The sequence below is a fragment of the Carcharhinus amblyrhynchos genome, chromosome 23, assembly GCF_965287045.1.
Source record: "Carcharhinus amblyrhynchos chromosome 23, sCarAmb.v2.hapA, whole genome shotgun sequence".
Lineage (NCBI taxonomy): Eukaryota > Metazoa > Chordata > Chondrichthyes > Carcharhiniformes > Carcharhinidae > Carcharhinus > Carcharhinus amblyrhynchos.
Genome location: NC_137346.1, coordinates 39,358,636 through 39,382,426, shown reverse-complemented (window position 1 = coordinate 39,382,426; position 23,791 = coordinate 39,358,636). Strand labels below are relative to the sequence as shown.

At 42.0% G+C, this 23,791-nt stretch overlaps 1 protein-coding gene across 2 annotated transcripts in view; it reads right to left on the bottom strand.

Annotated features, from left to right (window-relative positions):
• Positions 1 to 23,791, bottom strand: part of lrwd1 (leucine-rich repeats and WD repeat domain containing 1) — a 38,119-nt gene that overhangs the window by 5,649 nt on the left and 8,679 nt on the right. Inside the window, exons 6-14 of one of the 2 annotated variants that reach the window (XM_080210793.1) lie at positions 23,177 to 23,512; positions 19,422 to 19,548; positions 16,879 to 16,988; positions 16,304 to 16,508; positions 13,651 to 13,723; positions 9,086 to 9,226; positions 5,971 to 6,074; positions 5,291 to 5,449; positions 1,442 to 1,551 (exon numbers count right to left, since the gene is read on the bottom strand). In XM_080210793.1, the coding sequence (XP_080066919.1) occupies positions 1,442 to 1,551; positions 5,291 to 5,449; positions 5,971 to 6,074; positions 9,086 to 9,226; positions 13,651 to 13,723; positions 16,304 to 16,508; positions 16,879 to 16,988; positions 19,422 to 19,548; positions 23,177 to 23,512 (1,365 nt within the window). The remainder of the gene's footprint in view (positions 1 to 1,441; positions 1,552 to 5,290; positions 5,450 to 5,970; positions 6,075 to 9,085; positions 9,227 to 13,650; positions 13,724 to 16,303; positions 16,509 to 16,878; positions 16,989 to 19,421; positions 19,549 to 23,176; positions 23,513 to 23,791) is intronic. The other variant, XM_080210794.1, reaches the window with a different exon arrangement.

Below are 23,791 nucleotides of genomic sequence, written 5' to 3'. Positions count from 1 at the left end.
AAACACGTGCCTTTTTTAAAAATTAAGTACTCTTATTTTCAAAATCCATGACATAAGACCTTAAGACATTGGTGCAGAATTAGGCCACTCGGCCCATTAAGTCTGCTCCACCATTCAATTGTGGCGATATTTTTCTCATCCCTGTTCTCTTGCCTTTTCCCCATAACCCCGATCCCCTTATTGATCAAGAGCCTATCTTATCTCTGTCTTAAAGACACTCAATGACCTGGCCTCCACAGCCTTCTGCGGCAGAGAGTTCCACAGATTCATCCCTCTCTGGCTGAAGAAATTCCTCCTCATCTCTGTTTTAAAGGATCGTCCCTTTAGCCTGAGGTTGTGCCTGCTGGTTCTAATTTTTCCTCAGTGAAAACATCCTCTCCACACCCACTCTATGCAGGCCTCACAGTATCCTCTAAGTCTCAATAAGATTTCCCCCTCATCATTCTAAACTCCCACAAGCGCAGACCTAGAGTCCTCAACCATTCCTCATACAACGAGCTCTTCATTCCAGGGATCATTCTTGGAAAGGATCCAGAGGAGCTTCACAAGGCCAGCACATCCTTCCTTAGATACATAGACATATACATAGACATATACATAGACATATACATACAAGAATGAAGCATTGCTCTGTGGGAATGTTTGCAAGAAAACAATTAACATGTTTCAGCATTTAATAAATAGTAGTGAAGCCGTATTCCAGTTAGGAAGAGCCAAATGAGTGTGGTTGAGTGAGTAAGCCTTTCTTCATGTGGTGTTTTGGAACTTTATGTTATCAGAGGGGGCACTGAACAGACGACGCGCAAGTCTTAAGCCACCCTTGTGAACTAAGATGTTCTATCCGGCCAGATAACAGATTGCCTTTTTCTCTCCTGGCTTGAGAAAAATATATAGGAATTTATCTGAGATTGTAAAGAACAAAAATAACAGTGAAACATATTGGTTGGAATACAAATTTGAATAACTGGGAAACATGAATTTTTTTGTGTGTGTTCCTTCTAGAGATAGGTAGAATACAAGGACTAATTATCATAGCCACAGACGGATGTTGTGCTTCACAGGGTCTCTCCCACACCACTGGGAACAGTGAGAATGTAACCATTGGCAACTATTGAAAAAAGAGAATAAAGCAAAGGCATTTTTGTAGGCCATGGGAAAGCAGGCAAACATCTGATAGAGTGAATTAGTTTGATTTTGAAGGCAGACTTATCTGGTTTTGCATTTTTAGGGATATGTGGAGAACAAAGAAAGCAGAGAAGAGAATTAAATAGCATTTCATTTTGAAGTCACAAAAACTTGTTACTTAAGATTCCACGATACACATGGTGAATAGGTACAGATGAATAGTTAAACCATTTAAAACAGTAACCAGAATCACACAATTTCTCAACTCATGATAAATAGATTGATTTCACATTAATATTGCAGCAGGATGGGCTACCTGTGTCGGGGAGGTCTTCTTCCCGGATGTTGTTTCTTCATTAGCGACCTCATCGAGCTCATACATCCAAACATCTCCCTTCTCATCCCCACACACAAGATAGTTTTCAGCTGCAGAAATAATCAATCCACTCTGTTAAATTACTGCAAAACTGCTGGGGAAACTCCCTCTTCTATTCACCCATATTACATTACATGTTTATTCTTTAATCTTTCATATCTACAAGTTAATATTTGGACTATGTCTTTGGTATTTTTGATCAATCAGGTAAAGACAAGCAATGGAACTAGACAACAGAAGTCAAAGAAAAGGTTAGTGTTCCTTAACCATAACTAAGACAATATCTTAACGTGATCCACCATTACACTGATATCAGTATCATGGAACAGATACTACTGTACAACAAAAAAAAACATTCTATACACATTCTGTTATATTAACACCTATTGGGAAAGGGAATATACTATGAGTGGTCAGACCCTAGGAAGTAGAGGATCAGAGGGGCTTTGGTGTGCATGTCCATAGATCTCTGAAAACAGCAGGACAGGTAGATAAGGTGGTTCAGAAGGCACATGCGTACTTACCTTTATTAACTGAGGCATTGAATATAAGGGCAGGGAAGTTATGGTGGAACTGAATTAAACACTGGTTAGGCCACGACTGTTCTGGTCGCCATACTACAGGAAGGAAGTGATTGCACTGCAGAAGGTGCAGGGGAGATTTACCAGGATGTTACTTGGGTTGCAGCATTTCAGCTGTTAAGGGAGACTGGATAATCAGGGGTTGTTTTCCTTGGCGTAGAGAAGGCTGAAGTCAGACCTGATGAGGTGTATAAAATTTATGAGGGGCATCGATAAGGTGGATAAGAAGGAACGTTTCCCCCAGCAGAAGGGTCAATAACCAGGGGACATAGATTTAGGTTAAGGGGCAGGAGATTTATAGGAGACGTGAGGAAAAACCTTTTCAACCAAATGGTGTTGGAAATCTGGAACTCATTCCCTGAAATGGTGATAGAGGCAGGAATCCTCACAACATTTAATCAGGATTTAGATGAGCATCTGAAATGCCATTACATGCAAGTTATGGACAAAGTGCTGGAAAATGGGATTAGAATAGATTGGTGCTAGATGGCCATCGCGGACAAGATGGGCCAAAGGGCCTCTTTCCCTGTAATCTCATGTTATCAGAGGGGACACCAAACAGATGATGCGTCAATCTTCAGCCACTCAAAACATATCATCACCAAATCCTCCATTGTCAACATCCTTGGGGTTACCATTGACCAGAAACTCAACTGGATTAACGACATGAACACAGTGGCTACAACAGCAGGTCAGAGGCTAGGAATACTGCAGCGAGTAACTCACTTCCTGACTCCCCAAAGCCTATCCACCATCTACAAGGCACAAGTCAGGAGTGGATGGAATATTCTCCACTTGCCCGGATGGGTGCAGCTCCAACAACACTCAAGAAACTTGCCATCATTCAGGACAGAGCAACTCGCTTGATTAGCACCACATCTATAAACATCCACTCCCTCTGCTACCAACGCTCAGTAGCAGCTGTGTGAACTATCTACAAGATGCACTGCAGCAATTCACCAAAGATCCTTAGAATCTTAACAATAGAAGGACAAGGGTTGCAGATACATGGAACACCACCACCTGCAAGTTCCCATTCACCATCCTGACTTGAAAATATATCGCCATTCCTTTGTGGTTGCTGGGTCAAAATCCTGGAATTCCACCCCCGCCACTTCATGGCACTGTGGGTCAACTCACAGCACAAGGACTGCAGCAGTTCAAGAGGTCAGCTCACCACCACCTTCTCAAGGGCAACTAGGGATGGGAAATAAACATTGAGCGATGCCCAATCCCATGAATGAATAAAAAAAAGGAGGATTGGCAAGCTTCTCAATATCAATCCCTTTGAAGAAATCACCGCAAGATATTGTTGATTTATTTTTAAGAGAAAGCAGCTTGCCTGGCCCTTTCTGCCCCAGACCAGTTTTAAAAAAGAACTCCATTCTCTGTCTCAAAATAAAATCCTCCAGCAGTTCAGGGAGATCTTAGACAAGGCAGAGAACTGATGACTTTTCAAAGAGTTTCAATCCCATTGGCTATGTAGTAGCAGTCTAACCGTTAAATCAGGGATTAAGAATTGAAGCCCCATCTCAGAGCTTTGAGCACATAATCTAATCTGATGCCAGTGTAGTACAGGGGGAACCACTCGAAGGAGAGCAGAGAAATTCTTCCTGTGTCTTGGTTGGACAATACATCACTCAACAAAAATAATCAGATGATTGCTTATTTATCCCGCTTGGACCATCACTGCAATGTTTTCCAAAATGTGCATCTCTTTCCCATAGCTTCACTGGCAGAATTGGTTTGATTTGACCAGAGCACCATGCTTGTTCTGAGGTGACAATCCTGACTTTCATCCTTGGTAAACACAGTAAGAAGTCTCACAACCCCAGGTTAAAGTCCTCTTACCGTGTTTACCCCAGTCCAACACCAGCATCTCCACATCATTTCATCTTTGGAGCCAGCTGTGACTCAGTTGGTAGAACTTTCACTTTCAACTCACCAGGTTCAAGTCCCACTCCAAGGCTTCAGCTGAAAAAAAAATCAAGGCTAACACACCAGCCCAGCTGTGAGGAACTGCTGCATTGTTACAGGTCAATGAGATGTCAAACATCTACCTGATAATTCCAATCGCAGACAGCCAAGGGTTAATAACAAAGTTGTCTCCAGACTAGACTTCCACGGCTTCTGGTGCCTTGCACTGTAACTCGTAAGCACCAGGAACTAACTCTTCCACTGGATGGGGAGATCTTTCATTCTGTTGTATGTAGTACAAAAAACAGTCTGCCCTATTCAAGACTTTAACACAGCATAGGGCTCTGTGAACAGTGTTATAGTGGTGTGCCTACAGCTCATCTGTGACGTCACAGAAGTTCCAGTAACATTCCCAAGGCTGCTTCTAAGCGGTAATGTTAATATAGTGAATGTGGAATAGCTAAAACACCAGCAAATCCAGATAGTAATGCACTTATATACCACTAACATTTTGACTACATAATACTCACTGTACTTTGGGCGGGGGTGGGGGAGAACATCTTGCGAAGAAGCACTTTGATATATTGTGCTGTGAGTATATATAATTTAGGTTTGTAAGGTAATTTGGTAAAATGCAGTTTCTTATCTAATTAAAACTTCACTATCATTCAAGGTAGTTCCTGTTCAATTGTGTCATACAAGAGACTTTTTTGGGATACCCTGGGAGAAGAAACAGAAACAATGGTGTAAAAAGGCCCAGGGATCCGGTACGTGTTGGGCAGGGAGAGTTTCAGCAGGAAAGGGAATGGGTGAGAGTGGGGGGGATGGTTTCAATCTCAGGAGGAGTGGGTGTGGAGGGGGCAGGAAGATCAAACAATTCCTCCCATTCTGCTGCATTCAAAAAAAACTCAATCAAGCTGCCCGCTCCTGCCCAGTTGCGCACTCTAAGGTGGAATTTTCTGGCCACGCTCACTCCAAAACTGGAAAATTCCACCAGAGGTCAAATGGACCTTCCCATGGTCCGCCCCTTGCCCTCTACCATTCCCATGGTGAAAATTCACCCCCAAATGTTTTATGGCCTGAGCTGTGTATTATCAGTGTGTAATGGCAGACAGGTTGCTGACTTCAGAGCCCAGCCACCCCTCCCTTATTATGGGGGTGAGCAGCCACCCTATTGTGTGTGCCCTCCTGCTGAAAATACACCTGTGGCAGCATGTAAAATGCAACCCCCTGGTTTTTATTACAGAGCTTATCGGTGTCTTATTACTCCCAGGGAGTAGGTTGCACTAACCTGGACAAGCAGTGAGTGCGATATAAACTTCATCTGTATTTGACCATTCCACCTGTCTCAGAATCACTGCTTTCACTTTTGTACTGCGCTTGTTCCATCTTTTTAAAGTTTGACTCCAGCTCCACAGGTATATTGAGCCCTGCATGGAAGTTTTGGAAGCTGTGTAATGACAAAATATTTAGCAGCTGCGGTAATCCAAAAGGTTTAATGATTGCTGTGCAGAAACATTTGTTAAAAGTTAAACAGAGTAAATAATTTTAATTACTATTATATAGACAGTGATATGTCTGCTTGCCATTCAGAGGTGCTGGGATATCAAATCTGAAAAGCACTCGTGATCTGTACTCAATAATAACTACTCACCAACTTCATCATTAGCACCTGAAGTTAGAAAAATAGCCATTTTGCTTATTCAGGAAGAATTTGTCTTGAATTAAGCTTTAAACTGTAGAATAATTTGTTTTAGGTTGATTGTGCCTGATCACAGCCGTAAGAGTGCAACAAGGAAGAAACTAGACATCTAACTGAAACTTCTCAAGTTCAGAATATTTCAGAAATAAGCTTTGATTCCACCAGGATCAGGTTACAGATGCAAAGCCAGCTTAGGAAACTAATTCAAATCAGCTTAATTTATCATCAATGTAAACAGTGGAATATTCCAATAATTCCAGTGTACTTACCGACCAAATCGTCATTGCAGAAGGTCAACGAATCGACAATGGAGCAATCAGATTTACTGTCTTTTTTATTGGAAATTGGGAACAGAAATTCCATCTTTATGTTTCTAACAATACAGGAGGAAAGCTGTGTTAATACTCCACAATGAAGCACTGCATGTTTTTAACAGACAACAAATGCAATCATTCCTGTAACACATCAAAAAGTTGCAATTTCCAGTCCCAACTACAACATTCCTCCACTTGTAAGTAAGTGTACTTACAAATTAGTAAAATAAAAATAGGGAAAATAAGTGGGACTCCTATACAGATTTTGATTCTATGGGGCGATCTTACCTAATTTCATGCCTCTCGCTGGGTATCTGGCACAGTCAGCGTCACACCCATTTCTGGCATGAGGCTGAATAATTTATATAAATTAAATTTCAATATGTTTATCATTGACTTAATGAGCTTCAGCCACAATCATCTGGGTTCACTTGCCTCTGTGGTCTTGAGTGGACAGGATCACGTATGGGTGGGGATGGCCTCACCGATAGAACCAGGGTCCATTGAGTCCCCCCCCCCCACCCCCCAGGAAGGTTGGGGGCAAGGGAGAATGCCCCTTGGGTAGTGCCAACTTAGCATTGCCCACCAGGCACACAAAAGGGCAGAGCCAGAGGGGGACAGGGCCAGACCGAGGGCAGACACCTGCTGCCACTCTGTATTAGGGATCACGGGAGGAGAATTGGTCACTCTGGGTGGATGGAGGGGGTTGCAGTAGGCCGTGGGCCCCTGCGGTAGCCGAGGTGGCAGTGTGTGTGTGTGTGTTTTGCTTAGGCATGTCTGAGAGCAGCACAGGCCAAGTGACAGGCCTCTCTGCTGGAGACCTGCACCATAAGAAATAGGAGCAGGAGTGGGCCATCTAGCCCTTTGAGCCTGCCCCGCCATTCAATAAGATCATGGCTGATCTGAAGTGGATCAGTTCCACTTTCCAGCTTTCTCCCCATAACCCTTAATTCCCTTGGTCTGTCAAAAACCTATCTACCCGTGACTTAAATATATTTAGCGAGGTAGCCTCCACCACTTCAACGGGCAGAGAATTCCAGAGATTCACCACCCTTTGAGTGAAGAAGTTCCTCCTCAATTCCATTCTAAACTGCCCCCCCCTTATCTTGATGCTGTGCCCTCTAGTCCTGCTGTCCTTTCTGAGCGGGAAGAATCTCTCTACCTCTACCCTATCCATCCCTTTCATTATCTTATACGTCTCTATAAGATCCCCCCTCATCCTTCTAAACTCCAACGAGTACAGACCCAGTCTATTTAATCTCTCTTCATAGTCTAACCCCCTCATCTCCGGTATCAGCCTAGTGAACCTCCTCTGCACTCTCTCCAAGGCCAAAATATCCTTGCGCCAGTGCGGTGACCAAAACTGCACACAGTACTCCAGCTGCGGTCTCACCAGTGCCCTGTACAGTTGCAGCAAGACCTCCCTGCTTTTATATTCTATCCCCCTCGCTATAAAGGCCAGCATCCCATTCGCCTTCTTGATCACCTGCTGCACCTGCAGACTGGGTTTTTGCGACTCATGCACAAGGACCCCCAGGTCCCTCTGCATCGTAGCATGCTGCAGCTTTTCGCCCTTTAAATAGTAATCCCTCCTACTAATATTTCTGCCAAAGTGGATAACCTCACACTTGCTAACATTGTACTCCATCTGCCAGGTCCTCGCCCACTCGCTCAGCCTATCCAGATCCCTCTGCAGACTTTCCACACCCTCCACACAATTTGCTTTTCCACTCATCTTTGTGTCATCAGCAAATTTCGTCACCCTACACTCAGCCCCCTCCTCCAGATCATCTATATAAATGGTAAATAGCTGAGGCCCCAGTACCGATCCCCGCGGCACTCCACTAGTCACCAACCGCCAATCAGAATAGCACCCATTGATACCTACTCTCTGCCTCCTATTAGACAACCAATCCTCTATCCACGCTGACACCTTACCCCCAACTCCATGCCCCCTAACCTTCTGAAGCAACCTTTTGTGCGGCATCTTATCAAATGCCTTTTGAAAATCGAGAAACACCACATCCACCGGTTCCCCTCTGTCTACCGCACTAGTCACATCCTCATAGAAATCCAATAAATTCGTCATACACGACTTCCCCTTAATGAATCCGTGCCGCATCTGCTCTATCAACCCATTCTTTTCTAGGTGCCTCGCTATTTCTTCTTTGGTGACGGATTCAAGCATTTTTCCAACAACAGACGTTAAACTAACTGGCCTATAATTCCCTGCCATTTGCCTGCTGCCTTTTTTAAACAGCGGCATAACATGAGCCGTTTTCCAATCATCCCACACTTCCCTGGAATCCAGCGAAGTTTGGTAAAGCTGGTAAAGAACAAGCACAATTGTGCCTTATGCTCCTCTCAAAGTTTATTTATTAGTGTCAGAAGTAGGTTTACATTAACACTGCAATGAAGTTACTGTGAAAATCCCCTAATCACCACACTCCGCAGCCTGTTTGGGTTGTGATCCGCATTTGCCCTTGAACTGACTTTGCCCCTATCCCTGTAACCCTATGTATTTACCCTGCTAGTCCCCTGATACTAAGGGGCAATTTAGAATGGCCAACTCACCTAACCCGCACATCTTTGGACTGTGGGAGGAAACCGGACAACCCAGAGGAAACCCACGCAGACACAGGGAGAATGTACATACTCCACACAGACAATGATCCAAGCCAGGAATTGAACCCGAGTCTCTGGCGCTATGAGGCAGCAGTGCTTACCAAAAAAAGAAATAGAATGTTTTGAGGAGGGGTTGAAGTGGGGGTTGGTATGTGTGTGGTGGTGCAATAGTAGGGGGGGTGGGGTGGTCTCAGAAGGAATATCCAGATTGCGAAGGAATGTTAGCTGTAAAGTCACACAAGACAGACTGTTGGAAAAGAAGACGGGGCACCATTGGACATTGGCAGAAGGAAACTGTACAAATGTCAGAGACACTTGAACCTGATACAAAGAGGGTCACTGACAACCAAGATATTCCCTCGCAGGAAGGTTAAAAACTTTCAGGAGGGAAAGACCAAATTTGTCAAAAATGTGACTAATTGAACACCTGAAGTTAACTACTTACCTTTTGCTCTCATATTTTGTTAGTGAGATGTCCCAGGCAAAACATCCCCTTTCGCATGCGGCCACAAGGTACTGATCAAAGCAGGGTGGAACAGGACACATCTTCAAAGGGGTTGAACAAACTTTCAAAACCAGCAACTGGCTATAACAAAGAGAGAAAACAAAGAACTTTGGATATATTCAGAATGGTCACAAGTCCCTATTCTCCCAGAGAAAATTAGTCCTGAAAAAAATTTTTTTGGAACTTGGCTCAGTAGCACAACCATAAGTGTTCCAGTAAGTGTCTCTATTCAGTAACAATGCTAATCATTTCTTTTATGATTACATCAGCTGTTATATTAGAAATTCTGTTTACGATGCAAAAATATGAATTCATACAATGACATACATAAGAAATTTAAATCAGTTCACAATGAAAGGACACATCTACATGGAGTTAACATTTCAAGTTAAAAACTTTTAATCAGAATGGATGAAAGGTTTTTGACCTGAAACATTGGATGAATTAAACCACCCATCGCTGTGGGAAGATGGTGGCCCACATTTAATTTATGGGGGGGGCCTCGCATCAGTCTCCCAGCAGCGACAGAAACCTCGCTCAATTAAGTGGGAGGACGAAAGGGACTGATGAGTAATTCCTGGCCGCTAGTGGCAGGATGTTAATTAGGTTCATTAATGAGCCAATTGACACCAATTATCCCTGAGCCCACTGCAACTTATGGCTGGGTAATTCCACTGCCTCGGACCCCAATCGCAGCAAGGACCTTGATTCCACAAAGTCTCCTCCTTGGAACTGACGGGAATTCGCCACTGGTTCACTGATCAGCAGGCGAGATCCAGACAAGATGGACTTGGAAAGGGCTTTTCCTCTTATGGGTGAGTCCAGAACTAGGGAGCACAGTTTTAAAATTAGGAGTTGCCTTTTTAGGACAGAGATGAGGAATATTTTTTCTCCCCCCAAAGAGCTGTTGGAACTCTGTCTCAGAAGGTGGTTGGAAGTATGTTTACTGAATATTTTAAAGCAAAGGTAGATAAGGTTCTTGTTAGTCAAAGGATTTGGAGATAGATGGGAATATGGAACTTGAAACACTAACAGATCAGCTATGACCTTTGAATGGTGGAATAGTGGAACAGGTTTGCAGGGCCAAATGGTCCACTTCTGCTCCTACTTTATATCCCCACTGGCCTGACAAAAATCAGATCCATTAACTGTTTCTCCCTTCACAGATGCTGTCTGAGCATTTCTGGCATTTTACTTATGATTTCCAGCATCCACAGTATTTTTGTTTTGCAATAACATTTGTACAGTAATTAATTTAGTTAGAAAGTCCTATGGTGTTTCAAGTCTATTAAATATTCAATTTGGTACATGAAGCACGGCAGTCCATTTTGAAATGCATCATAAAAGATCCATTTTAACCTCTGATAAATTTCATGATAGAAGTGTCCATGTTTAACGTGTAGTTGGTATAATGAGAGGCATTTGTGATGGTAAAGCTGTCCTGTCATGTAATGTTTGAGGCACAATAGCTGGAATTTAATAATTAGAGTAAATGTGGAAAAATATTACATGATTTTTTGCATGTTAGCCACTGAGTGGCACCACAGGGCATTAGAGTGACACAGCTCCAAAGAGGTACTTTGCCAGTTGAGTAGCGAACTTTGAAAATTAATTTATGTATTCACTTTGTAAATGCATTTAGCTGTTAAGCTATTCTTTTCATTTCCCTTCCAGGTAATATTTCTCTCAAATTTCTTTGGCTCGACTTTCCATGTCTGCCAGAATCCTTAAAACATTACTATTAATTATAGTATTTTTCTTTCAAATATTCCATACATTTAATTTTATTAGATTTTTCAGAACTATATTGATATTTGCCTGAGAAAATGGAGTGGGCCCTGCTCAGAACACGTACTGAGAGCTTCTCCCACCTCACTCCCTTCCTTGCTCCCCATTCTGTCAAATGTGGATGGACTATAACCTAACAATGCCATGAACCCCCTCTGCACCACAGTAGCTGAAATGTTCCCCATATTGAAACATAGAGAATAGGAGGCATAGATCATTTGATCCTTCGAGCCTGCTCCACCAGTTATCATCATCACTCAGGACAGGTGATGGCCTAGTGGTATTATCGCTAGACTATTAATCTAGAAACTCAGCTAATGTTCTGGGGACCCGGGTTCGAATTCCGCCAAAGCAGATGGCGGAATTTGAATTCAGTAAAAAATATGGAATTGAGAATCTACTGATGACCATTGTCAATTGTTGGAAAAACCCGTCTGGTTCGTTAATGTCCTTTAGGAAAGGAAATCTGCCGTCCCTACCTGGTCTGGCTTACATGTGACTCCAGGATGTACAGATGCTAGTGTTGGACTGGAGTAGGCACAGTAAGAAGTCTCACAACACCAGGTCAGAGTCCAATAGATTTATTTGGTAGCACGAGCTTTCAGAGTGCTGCTCCTTCATCAGGTGAATAATGACTTTAAGCTGGTGTTTTGAGACTTCTTACTGCGACTCCAGACCTATAGCAACATAGTTGACCTCTCAACTGCCCTCGGGCAACTAGGGATGGGCAATAAATGCTGGCCAGCTAACAATGCTCATGTCCCATGAATGAATATTTTTTACAAAAATCTGTTCCCCCTTTCCTACCATACCCTTTGATTTCTTTAGCTGGAAGAACTGAAGCTAACTTCTTCATGAGAACATAAAGTGTATCGGCCTTAACTGCTTGTGGTAGTGATTCCAGGCCTTGTCTGCTTGTGGTAGTGATTTCATAGGTTCATCACTCTGAGTAAAGAAATTTCTTTTCATTCAGTTCTAAATGGTTTACCCTGTATGTCAGATTGTGACTCTGGTTCTGGACTCCTCTGCCATTGTGAGCATCCTTCCCGCATCTACCCTATCTAGGCCTGTTAAAATTCAATAGGTTCTATCAGATCCCCCCCCTCTTTCTTAACTCCAATGAACAAAATCCTAACTGACTCGACCTCTCCTCATACATCAGTCCCGCCATCCCAGGTATCAGTATGGGAAACCTTTACCGCACTCCCTCTCTAGCAAGAACATCCTTCCTCAGATAAGGAGACCAAAATTGCATGTAATATTCCAGATGTGGTCTTATGAAGGTTCTGTATAACTGTAGCAATACATCGAATCCCCATGAAACCTTTCACTATGAAGTCCAACACACCATTTGCCTTCTTCATCACTTACTGCACCTGCAATGCTTAACTTCAGTGGCTGGTGTACAAAGACATCCAGGTCTCGTTTCACATTCCTCTGTCTCTATAGCCATTCAGATAATAATCTGCCTTCCTGTTTTTGCTACCAAAGTGGATAATCTCACATTTATCCACATTTTATTGCATCCGCCATGCATTTGCCCATTCACTTAGCTTGTCTGCCGTCACATGGATTTTAAAAGCAAACTAGTTCAGGTCTCAGTTACTAATTCACCAGTTTGCAATGGGCCTGCATTTGGGAGGGTGATTCCCAAACATTTCACCACTTGGACCCCAATTTATCATCACGTTTTTAAAAATTTGCCTTTTCAGTTAATTTTCTGGAACAGGACAAAAGCAGCAGCCATTCAGGCCACCATAATAAAAGGTCGCAAGGATTTAAAGGGGTCTTGTGACTTCTAGCATTCAGTCAAAGCTCCTCAGTTATTATTGCTCACGCAGAGTTCGTCACCCCCAAATCTCCTCTCTTGACCCCACCGGGAGTCATGACTCTTAGTTTGGGAAGACAATTACAAAGTGATCTTCAAAAACCTAATAATCATTTAAGCTCTAATTGATAATCACTTCACAGAATCAGGGAATTGTCACCACACTGAAGGAGGCCATTTGGTCCATCGTGTCTGCCACTGGCACTCTGTAGGAGCAATCTATTTAATTCCACTCACCCGCCTTTTTCCTGCAGCCCTGCACATTCCTCTTCAGATAACAATCCAATTCCCTTTTGAATGCCTCAAATGACCTTGCCTCTACTATACTCTCATGCACAGCATCCCAGATCCCATCCACTTGCTGCGTGAAGAAGTGTTTTCTCATATTGCCTTGCTTCTTTTGCCAGTTGCCTTAAATCTTTTTTAAAATTTAAATAATAGGACATGGGCATCACTGGATGGCCAGAACTCATTGCCCATCCCTAGTTGCCCAAGGGCAGTTGAGAACCAACCACATTGCCGTGGGTCTGGAGTCACATATAGGCCAGACTGGGTAAGGATGGTAGATTTCCTTCCTAAAAGGCATTAGTGAATCTGTGCTCTCATGGTCCATCCATTCACCAATCATAGTACCATAGGTGGGGACAATTTTTCCCCTATCTACTCTGTCCCCTCAGAATTTTAATACCTCTACCAAGTCTCTAAGTACCTGAAATTCTCCAATAATCTATATACTTGTTAGATAAAAACATGATTTTGATCCACCTTCAAACCAAATCATTGAGAAAAGATGTTTTGTCATGAACATTGAAACTGCACTTGGCGAACAGAAGGAGTCATGTTTAAAAATACTGTTCCTATTCATTTAGCAAGTATGCACAGCACTTACGTCGCTCTGAAGTTATAATCACAATCTGGAACACCAATATCCCATAAGACGATTGTCTTATCGTAGGATCCAGCTGGTCAAAGATAATAAATTAAAACATTACAATCTGAAAATTAGCAAGAGAAAATGAGATAATCCCAAGTCATATCTACCTGAACAGATAATTTATATGGCTTGCTCTAAATGTGAACAGCTAAGGTATAAAGTATTGTTGACGGATTTGGTCAATTGTGATTCTAGTATTAAAATAAACAGCTTCAGCTGGATCTGTAAGCATTAGGCATTGAAGGAGATTAGACTTCTACTCGTGGCAGTGTCAAACAAGGTGCAATTCAGTCACACTGTTATCAAACAGGCATCGTTCTAGAATTATACAGTGATGATTAGTTTTCACTTTTTGACTAAAGTAATAGGAAAGGAAGGAATGGTAAAAATTCCCACTGAGGCAGCAGGATAAATGGAAGGTATCTGACGTCAACAACAATTACCATTCCGCAAAGGTTTATTTGGAGAAAAACTATTATCTTTCATGCATGCAATGGGTATTCAAGCATGTGGTCTTTGCGCGTTAGGATTGATGACACGCACGTCAATATGTAAAACATACAAAATAAAATTAGAAAGTTAGATGTTTGGGTAGCTATGGTAGATGTAAGCTTCTGGTAGTGATGGCAGTGAATGTGGGAACATTGGTCACTGTTAAGCTTTGGGATTCCAGTGAACTCCCAACTGTGCACAAGCACGGCATTTACGCAGGAAGTTTAAATTTCCAATGTATGGAATTGTGCTGTCTGCAGCCCTCAATGAATGTATCCAACACTGTCCTTCAATTCAACAGCTTGGGTTCGATGCCCTATGCTTAGATATTTACCCACGCTTTTTCCTGCTGCTCATCTCAGAGATATGATCATGATTAACAGCAAGAGCTGTTATGGAAAAGGCTTAAAGGACAGCCCCCTGTACCCGTGACAATGCTCGCCACTTAGCCCCAAAACCACTAATGTTCAACTCCTCCCTCCTTTAGCCTTTCTCAAGCAACGCTGTTTCCTCTCCCCTCGCTAGGTAGGAGTCAGGCATTCTGGATGATGCGCTGGGGCAGGCTCCAGAGTGTGGATGAATATTATCAAATGCTGTGAGCTAGAAAGAGAGGGTGAAGATTGTTGGGGAGCATGTGTGTGAGAGCTGGGTGGTGGGGTGAGGACTGTCAGGTGATGAGGGATGGAGGGTAAGCATTGTCAGAGACCGATGGTTGGGTATGAGGGTGACAGGGTGGACAATGCCGAGGGGGAAACGTTAACAAGTTGGCCAAGCAGGAGTGGGAGATTTTCAAATAATTCCTCAAATAGGTTTAGCAAATGACAAGGAAGACTGTAAACGATTTCAGCAAAACATAAATTAAGAAGGATTAAGAAGCCTAATGGTCATTATTTAAACTGGTAACCCAGAGGTCTATGCTAATGATCCAGAGAAATGAGTTCAAATCCTGCCATAGGAGCCTGGGAATGTAAGTTCAATTAAATAAATCTGGAACATAAAAGCTAGTATTTGTCATGATGACAATGAAACTATCCAAATTGTTGTTTAAAAAAAATCTGGTTTACTAATGCTCTGCAGGGAAGGAGGCCTGCTTGCTATATTCAGTCTAGCAATATAATTGACTCTTATCTTCCCTCACAGGGAAGTGACCTAGCAAGTCACTCTGTCATTTGGGGCGTGTAACGAATACCGACTTTGTCAGCAATGCACATATTCCAAAAGCAACTTTTTAAAAAACTTGGCATTTGCTAATGTGAATGTGAGGAAATAAATTTTGGGAAGAAAACTAATGAAGCATTCAAAGAAAAGATGCTGAAAGATATGGATGCACAAAGCCATCATGGGACTCAAATGTCTAACTCCCTGAAACTGCAGTGCAGGTAAATAAAAGGCAACAGTACATTCCATTTTAAAAGTAAATTCAGTAGGGGGAAGAATATGATAGTAAGGGGTATGATAAATCTGTACAAAATAGTGGTAGAGGTATAGTTAGAATAGTGTGGATGTTTTTTGGACGTCCATCAAAGAAAGGCCATTTATTATTCACAAAACATAGTATAGCACAGATAAACTAGGATAAAACCTAGCATGAAAATGTTGACTTAAGGGGAAAGATGGGAAATGAAGACTACATTACTACTGGAATAGAGAAGCCAACAGGGATATTTTTAAAATTAGAAAGCTTTTGATAGCCTGAATAGCGTTGGGCTTTTGGATAAGATCAAGTGTCCGAACAAGCCCAAAATGCATCATCTTGTCACCTTGAATCTTGTTTGTTCCCCTTGTGGTGGCAAAGAATGGATTTCCAATTTGTTTTTTGGAGGAAGCAATGAATGGATTTGGGTTTGCCGGTCCATCCTGAGCACTGGCTTTGTAACTTTAAGAATAGAGTAAAAATTTTAAAAATAGGGAAAACTTAATTCCTCTTAAGGAGTAAATGGCAAGATAGCATCAGTTTAGAATTATTAGAATGAGATAAAAATAACTTCTTTAAGGGCTAGTTCTGAAACACTGATTCGAATGGCCTTCTGTTCTGTAAACTTCCATGCTTCTACATACATCAACCTTAAGTCTCTTGTTAGCAGATTTGTGTTCCAACAGAAAGATCAATGCTTACTGAAGAGAAATGTCTCCCGATTTGGGCAAAAGCAGAGAGTAGAGATCGATCTCTTGTGAGCCTTTATCTTCCCATAGCAATAATTCACCTTCACATGAATCAGCTTTACAACACCCATCTGGCCACCCGTAGCTAACACATTGATTTTTCTTTTCTGATCCTTAACAATCACAGTTAGTGTAGTCCAGGCAAGAGAAAAGAATTCCTGAGGAAAATCAGATAAATCAATCAGGATCTTATCACTGAAACTGTTTTCAATTACACTATGCCCTTCGAGTATTGATTAATTAAAAAGGACAACAGAATAGGATGCTCATTGTGAATGCACAAAGTGTGGCTCCTGAAGGCAATTATAAAGAAAAAGAAAACAGAAACAAGTTTATTCACTAACAAAGAGTAGTGTTTCAAATTTCACCCATCTTAAAACATCAACTGTTAGTTAAATTTTAATTTGTGCGTATCATAATTATAGTCCAAAAAAACCCTAGTGCGCGCACACATACACACATTTACACAAACAATATAGGCAATATTCTATGCTACCAGGTTACCGTAGACAATATAACCATACTCACCTCTCCAACGGATTTATACTTGTGACGGACCATCCCAGTTTCACAGTCAATGAAGCAAACTGAATCCCCTCCACATGTAGCCACAATTGGAGATGACTGCAGCCCTCCATCTGATGAGAACATTTAAATGAATGGTTTATGCAAAGCTACATTTCTGTTACTTCTTGTTTTCGAAAAGAAAATGAACCTAATAACTATTCATAGAAATCATAATTATTCTGTCGTAACTGACATTTCTATTATTGTAAACTTTACATTTACCTGAAGAAATTATTTTATAGTTAATCCTGCAGAGCATCATCTTAAGTCATCTCACAGATCAGTTTAAATTAAGATATCGGCAGGACTAGGATTTGTGGTTTCATGTTATTATAGCACCCAGAACTGTACAGCTCCTCATGGAAATGCATCCTGTAAGCTCTATCATGCTCATGAATAGTCCTCTCACTGCGGCATTTTGTCTTGTTCAATAGCTCTGAACTTTAAATACAGAGATACGTATTGTTAAATGTTGCTTTCTGATTGGTAATTCCACCAACAAAGAGAGCAGTATTTTTCGATCAAAGTCTATTTAAAAACTTGAGGAGCTATAATGGGCATAAGATTGGAACCAAAGACCTGGAGCTTTGCAGGGCACGGGTCAGGAACCCCAATTTATGAGAAAATGAACAACTTACACCCCATACTACTGCGCCCTCCAAGCCTGTCATTAGGAGCAACATGATGATTGCAAACCGATCTCAACATGGTCAGAACTAAGACATTGCAAATAGGAGCTTACAACATTCTCTATAGCACTGTGTCAAAAACAATTACTACACGCTCATATCCTATAAGAAATTTGCTCATAGTAACCCATTATCAAGGATACTCAAAGGAGTTTTAGTTTAGGGGTGAGGGAGATGAAAGAGGGAGAGGCACCCCATTCCAAAAATACAGCAGATGCAATGTCAAAGGCTGCTCTAAGCACAGAAGAGGAGCACAGTGGCAGTTTAAGATCTCACGTCTCGAGGATCATCTGGAAAAGGGGAAATTCTTAAGATTGTTTCAATTTTACTTTCAAACTGTCCATCTGATAATTCTGAAGACTCGATGGAGTTTCGTCAGACATTGCTCCACGTGAACATTCAATTGCTAACCTATGATGACAGAATGGGATAACACGTTAGAAATGCCACTTCCACTTATTTGAATGAGTAAATGGTCCTGGGACCACCTGTTTGGGACCCCCCAGCATAATGTAATGGGGACAGAGACCCAACATTCTAAGCTTCAATCTTTCTCACCCATTGGCTGCACCTAGGAACATCCCTCAGATGTTACACTGAGGAAAAGCAATATTCATTTGGATGACAAGAGCATTTCAATACACCCCCTCAGTACACTCACATTCTCTGTGGGACACTGTTATCTATCTGTACATCTTCCATTTTCTAATGCAGAACAAAAGTTCCCTGGTTCTTAGGTTTATTGCACTGCATTGGTCTGTCAGTGTATGTATTTACTTCCAATTCTTGAACAATAATTCCCTAAAGACTTCTCCAGAATAAAAAGTTTAGTTACACTGCCTCTAATGCCTGGATGTTCTGCTGTGGTGGTGTGGGCAGAATTTTTAACAACTCTAGGTGCAGTTAAAATAGTGTCCTATGTAGATCCAACAACCTTACCGCTGGTTTAATAATTCATCCATCAGTATTCACATATCTCTCTCCCGTGGTGCCCTGTTGCCTGGAGCCATTTAGTTTAAATTCCCAGTGATTACTTCCCATACCTAGTCTCATTGCTTCCTAATTGCCCACATTAAATATCATGTGCCACTCATTAGCCTTACCAAAACATTTGCATCAGTTTGGATTTGGTTTGTTTCCTTCTATTGAGATCCCCATCAACCTAGTCCCATTTGCAATCTTACCCTGTTTTTAACTTTTGCTACAAATTATTTGAATAGCCTGAAGGTATCATTAGCCCAACTGATCAGACCAGTGATCCTCTTGCTCTGTTTATGCAATTCAATTCACAACCATTCTGTTTCAACCACTTTCCAATCCATTTTAGAAGCCTGATTTTTATTCCCAGGCTTCCTATCTTTGAACCAGTTATTGATGTGGTATATTGCCAACAGCATTACATCACCACACGATACTGAAGGTAGCCATTGACAATAAAGGTTCAGTCAAGTAAAATAACTTTCATTCTTTGCAGACACGGTGCATAGAATCATAGAATCCCTACAGTGCAGGAGGCGGCCATTTGGCCCATCGAGTCTGCACCGACAACAGTCCCACCCAGGACCTATCCGCATAACCCCACGTATTTACCCTCCTAGTCCACCTGACACTAAGGAGCAATTTAGCATGGCCAACCAAGCTAACCCATACATCTTTGGAGTGTGGAAGGACACCGGAGCACCTGGAGGAACCCCACGCAGTTTCACTTAAGGTGCTTAAGTAACTAAGTTTAACTGACTGTATTGAACTAATTTGAAATAAACTTCTCCAGTTGTAATGTCTACAGTCCATGTGCTTCTTCAGTTTATAGTTTACCTGGAATTAGGGAGTTCTTTATTTCTGGTTCAAAAGCACAGGCCCAGAGCTGAGTGCTTAAATCCTCAGGATCATTATCCCTGCTGTGGCACTGTAGAAAATGTAGAGGTTCTAGGACAAGAGATTTCTGGGGAGGATTCAAAAAATAATAAGTGCAGGTACGACACAGAATCACAGACATCTGAACATGCAAGGAAGCAATTCAGCCCCATCATATTTACACTGGCTCTTTGTTGAAACAATGTACATCCTTCTCCCTTCCCATAAAGGCATCTACCTCAATGCCTCTGTCAGACAACCCACTCTGTAACATTTCTCCAAACTTCCTTCTGCTTCCTGTGAGTGATCATTTCAGAATGAATGCCCGTGTCACCAACTTCTCAACCAGAGAAAGTGGTCTTTTCTTATACGTGCTACAAAATTCTCAAGAATTTTTAAACTTCTGTCAAATATTTTCTTGGTCTTTAATCACCTGGAAATAGTCCCAGTATTTCACATTTCTCCCCAGAACTATAGTTTACCCTCTTTCATTCCTGTGAAACTAAACTGTTCAACCTCTACACCTGTAATGTCCTCTATACAATAAGAATCCCATCCTAATCTAATCAACATTTTGTTCAATTCATTATTATCTACAATGCCACTATTTGCAAAACCCAAAACTCAATTGGGCTTTTCAGTAGTTTTTTCCACTTGATTTTGCAAGGGTATTTCTGTTCCTCCCCACTGAGTGCCATCACATGACACATATATTCTCATTCCTTTTTTCTTCATTCCCAGAGAATATTCCATCAGCTCACTGATGAAGCCCTGCTGCAGACTGTTTGGGGTGTCACTGCCAAAGTGGCCAGTTCTGAGGAGTCGAGTGACTCTAAACAAATATGGACATAACAAGCTACAGGCCCAACAGCAGAAGATAACTTAATTAACTGAAGTAATAAGATCTTGTCAGATAAAACGCCAGGAGATAGCCTGATTAACTGGAATTATGAGATTGTATCTGCTGAAACAATAGGATTTGTCTGGTGGTTTGCTGAATGTAGGTACTGACTCACACAGCTCTTTAAGAAATAAAGGTATAAACATATGACAAACAAACACTAGCAGCGGCAACCTGGGGCCAACCATTGCAAGAAGAAGAAAGGAGAAACCTGAACCTAAAGCTTCGAAGGCGGTGGGCTTAGAGCTTGGAGACTGCAGCATTGGTTAATACCTGGCCAACATTACTTGGACTTAACTCACTTATCTTACTCAGGCAGATAAGCAGTTATTTTGGGAAATAGATTGTAGAAGATTAAAGCAGGAGATAGTCAGTTGTGTTTTGTCAAATAAAAGATTGATTTTGATTGAATGAATTCGGAGTTTGTATTGACCAAATAGAATGAGCATCAGAGTCTTGGTCAACACGGAAGGGCAGAAACAATCCCACTCCCATGCCTCTATTTATAAATCTCAGTATCTTATGTCTTTTTAATCAGTTTTTCAATCTGTCGTGCCACCTTCAAAAATCCAAATACAGTGTATCGCCTTCATTTATCCAGTCACATGTATGTAAAAAAAAAGAATGTTGTCAAATATGACTTGCCTCTTTGCTAATGGCTAATTATTTTTAGTTACAAGGTTATCTTTCCCTTCACCAACTACTCTTCAGGCACATGGTAAAAGAATGAGGCCATAGCCTCTGCTACTGCCCTTAGATTTCATTCAACAGCTCAGGCTCTTACAATCTGGGCCAAGTGACGTTTGTGCAGTTAACTCATCAATTTGTTCCAAATCCTCCTCTAGTTTGTGGGGGAGGCATGATGACACAGTGGTTAGCATTGCTGCCTCACAGCACCAGGGACCAGGATTCAATTCCGGCCTCAGGTGACTGCCTGTGCGGAGTCTGGACATTCTCCCCACGTCTGTGTGGGTTTCTTCAGGGTGCTCTGATTTCCTCCCACAGTCCAAAGATGTGCAAGTTAGGTTGATTAGTCATGGTAAATTGACCCTAGTCTCGGGGCATTAATAGGGTAAATGTGTGGGGGTTATAGGAATAGGGCCTGGGTGGGATTGTGGTTGGTGCAAACTCGATGAGCCGAATGACCGCCATCTATACTGTAGGGATTCTATGTGTACATAATTCCTTCCACCATCATTTCTAAAGGTTGATACAAAATATTTAATATCTCCATCAAACTGGCAGGAAGAATGTGGAGAGACTGTGTAAAAGGAAGTGAGATACTCTAAACGAGGTGCAGGAACAGATGGGTATATGTACATTAGTCATTGCACATCTCAATCTCTGCCGGTCTGTTTTTGCTCTGGAGAGGTACAGTAAATTCATGGTTTTAGTTTTATTAGCATTCAACAGAGCACCATTTCTCAAAACAGAGGATCACACAGCACAGCTTATCAGTGCTCCAAAGAACTCTGGCACCTCAATTCCCCTTTCAATCTAATCTTAATTAACACATTGAAATTGTTTTCCATTTAATTCTTTTCACTATTTCTCTTGGAAGCTTACTATTCTTTTCTACCTCACTTAGAGCAATTGACAGCAATATAATGTAGACGCAAGTTACAATGCCACATTGTGGTAATGAATAGTTACAACAATATCACGTGAAACTAATCGCTAGATTCTTTACTATGGTGTTTAATAGATAACCTGAAGAGTTCTGGAACACGACAATATGTCACTTATTTCTGGGTTTCCCACCCTTCTTTCTTGCTCCAAGCTTTAGCTGGGTGGAATTTTACCCTAACAGATGCTGTTAACAGGTCAAGAATCTGTTTTGGGCACGACTCAGCTAGTGTTTCTGCATCCTGCTTTCTGGGTTTCCTGACTATTGATAGAGGGAGGGTGCAATGATGTACCGAATTGGCTAAAGAAAGGATTTCTGGTAAAAAGGGATCCCAGCTGGCATCAAAATAACCAAACTGATTACAACAGGGATATTCCACAGGAACAGAAAAAACACCTGGGAAGGCCATCTCCCAGATGTCAGGCTCTTATCCAGACGTTCTGCAGAACAATCAGAGAGACTAAAATAAGATATAGTGTTTGCTAAGGGCTGAAGGAAGTGGCCAGCTTCTCAAATAGGTGGAAGTGGTCGAGCAGCAAGCAGCAGGGATGTGGCGCGAGTATAGATACAATGCTCCAAGAGGGTTAAGAACCTCAGAAGGGCAGGAAAGGGGAGTGTCATATGACTTTCAGTTGTCAAGTCTCGCACTCTTGACTTTCTCAGCGCTCCCTTGCACAGCACTCCTCCGAGCAACACACCTTGCAGTTCCGATCGTTCTTTTTTCTCACAGCCCCATCCAGTCACACTCACTCTCATCACTGTGCCATCTTGTGGCCATGCCTTACTCGCACCTTGTTCTCCTCCCCATGCCAGAATGTCGGTGTTGCGTCTGCTGCTCTTGTTACTCACCAGAGGACCAAGCTAGAGCTGCATAAGCTGCTTCTATGCCACAAATGAAGTCTTACAGTAAGGAAGTGGAGATCAAGGGGAGTGAAGTTGGTTTCCAAGATGTTGGAAATCAGCTATGAAGCTGTGAAAGCATGTTCCCAAAAGAGATGCTTTGAGCATTCACTTCTCATTTAAGCAGGGCAAGAGTTCTTAGTTTTCTATTTGAAGGCTTCCCAGCCTGTTAGTTTCACTGAACATGTACTCATTGCTGTGCTCTTATCTAGCTGACCCTGGTGAGTTCTCCTAAGTTCAGGGAATAGAACATAGGTTAAATTGTTGTTGTAATTCCAAGCCAATTACCTTGTACTTTGATTTCTTCCTTGGAATACTGCCTGCAGTTGGAGTTGAACAATCCCTCTTTGACGTCCTGCTTTCCTTTTTTGCTGCAACGTTATTGTCTTTCTTCGGGTGCTTAGCCATCGGCGCAGTTTGACTTCCTTTTCCACGCTGAATTCTCATACTTCTTCTGGAAATGTCTTCCGTGTCATTCTGTGACACCTCACCACTTCCAGATGTGACTTGCTTTCCACTCTTAGTGGTGTTTTGCGCAGCATGAAGACTGGTCTTTCTGGTTGAAGACTTGGCAGAGGAGGATTGGGAGTTCAGCATATTCCTTCTGTCAGAGCTCGTAAGGACCTGCATGCAAACAGAAACGTATGAGGAAGCTTGATAAACCCGACATCCTGACAACATTGAAAGGGAAAACGATTCTGGCATCTTCATATATGCGAAGAAGTTGCATTCTCCTTCTCATTTTGGATCCTCTTACATGGGGAGTGTCTGTGCTCAAAAGTTTTATGCTCGTGAACTTGGTGAAATGGAACAATTAACTGCATTAACAACTGCGGTCCTCAGGTGGGCTCTCTGTTTCCTAACCTGGTGAGCACAACAGGTCAAATGAAGCCGTGCAATCTA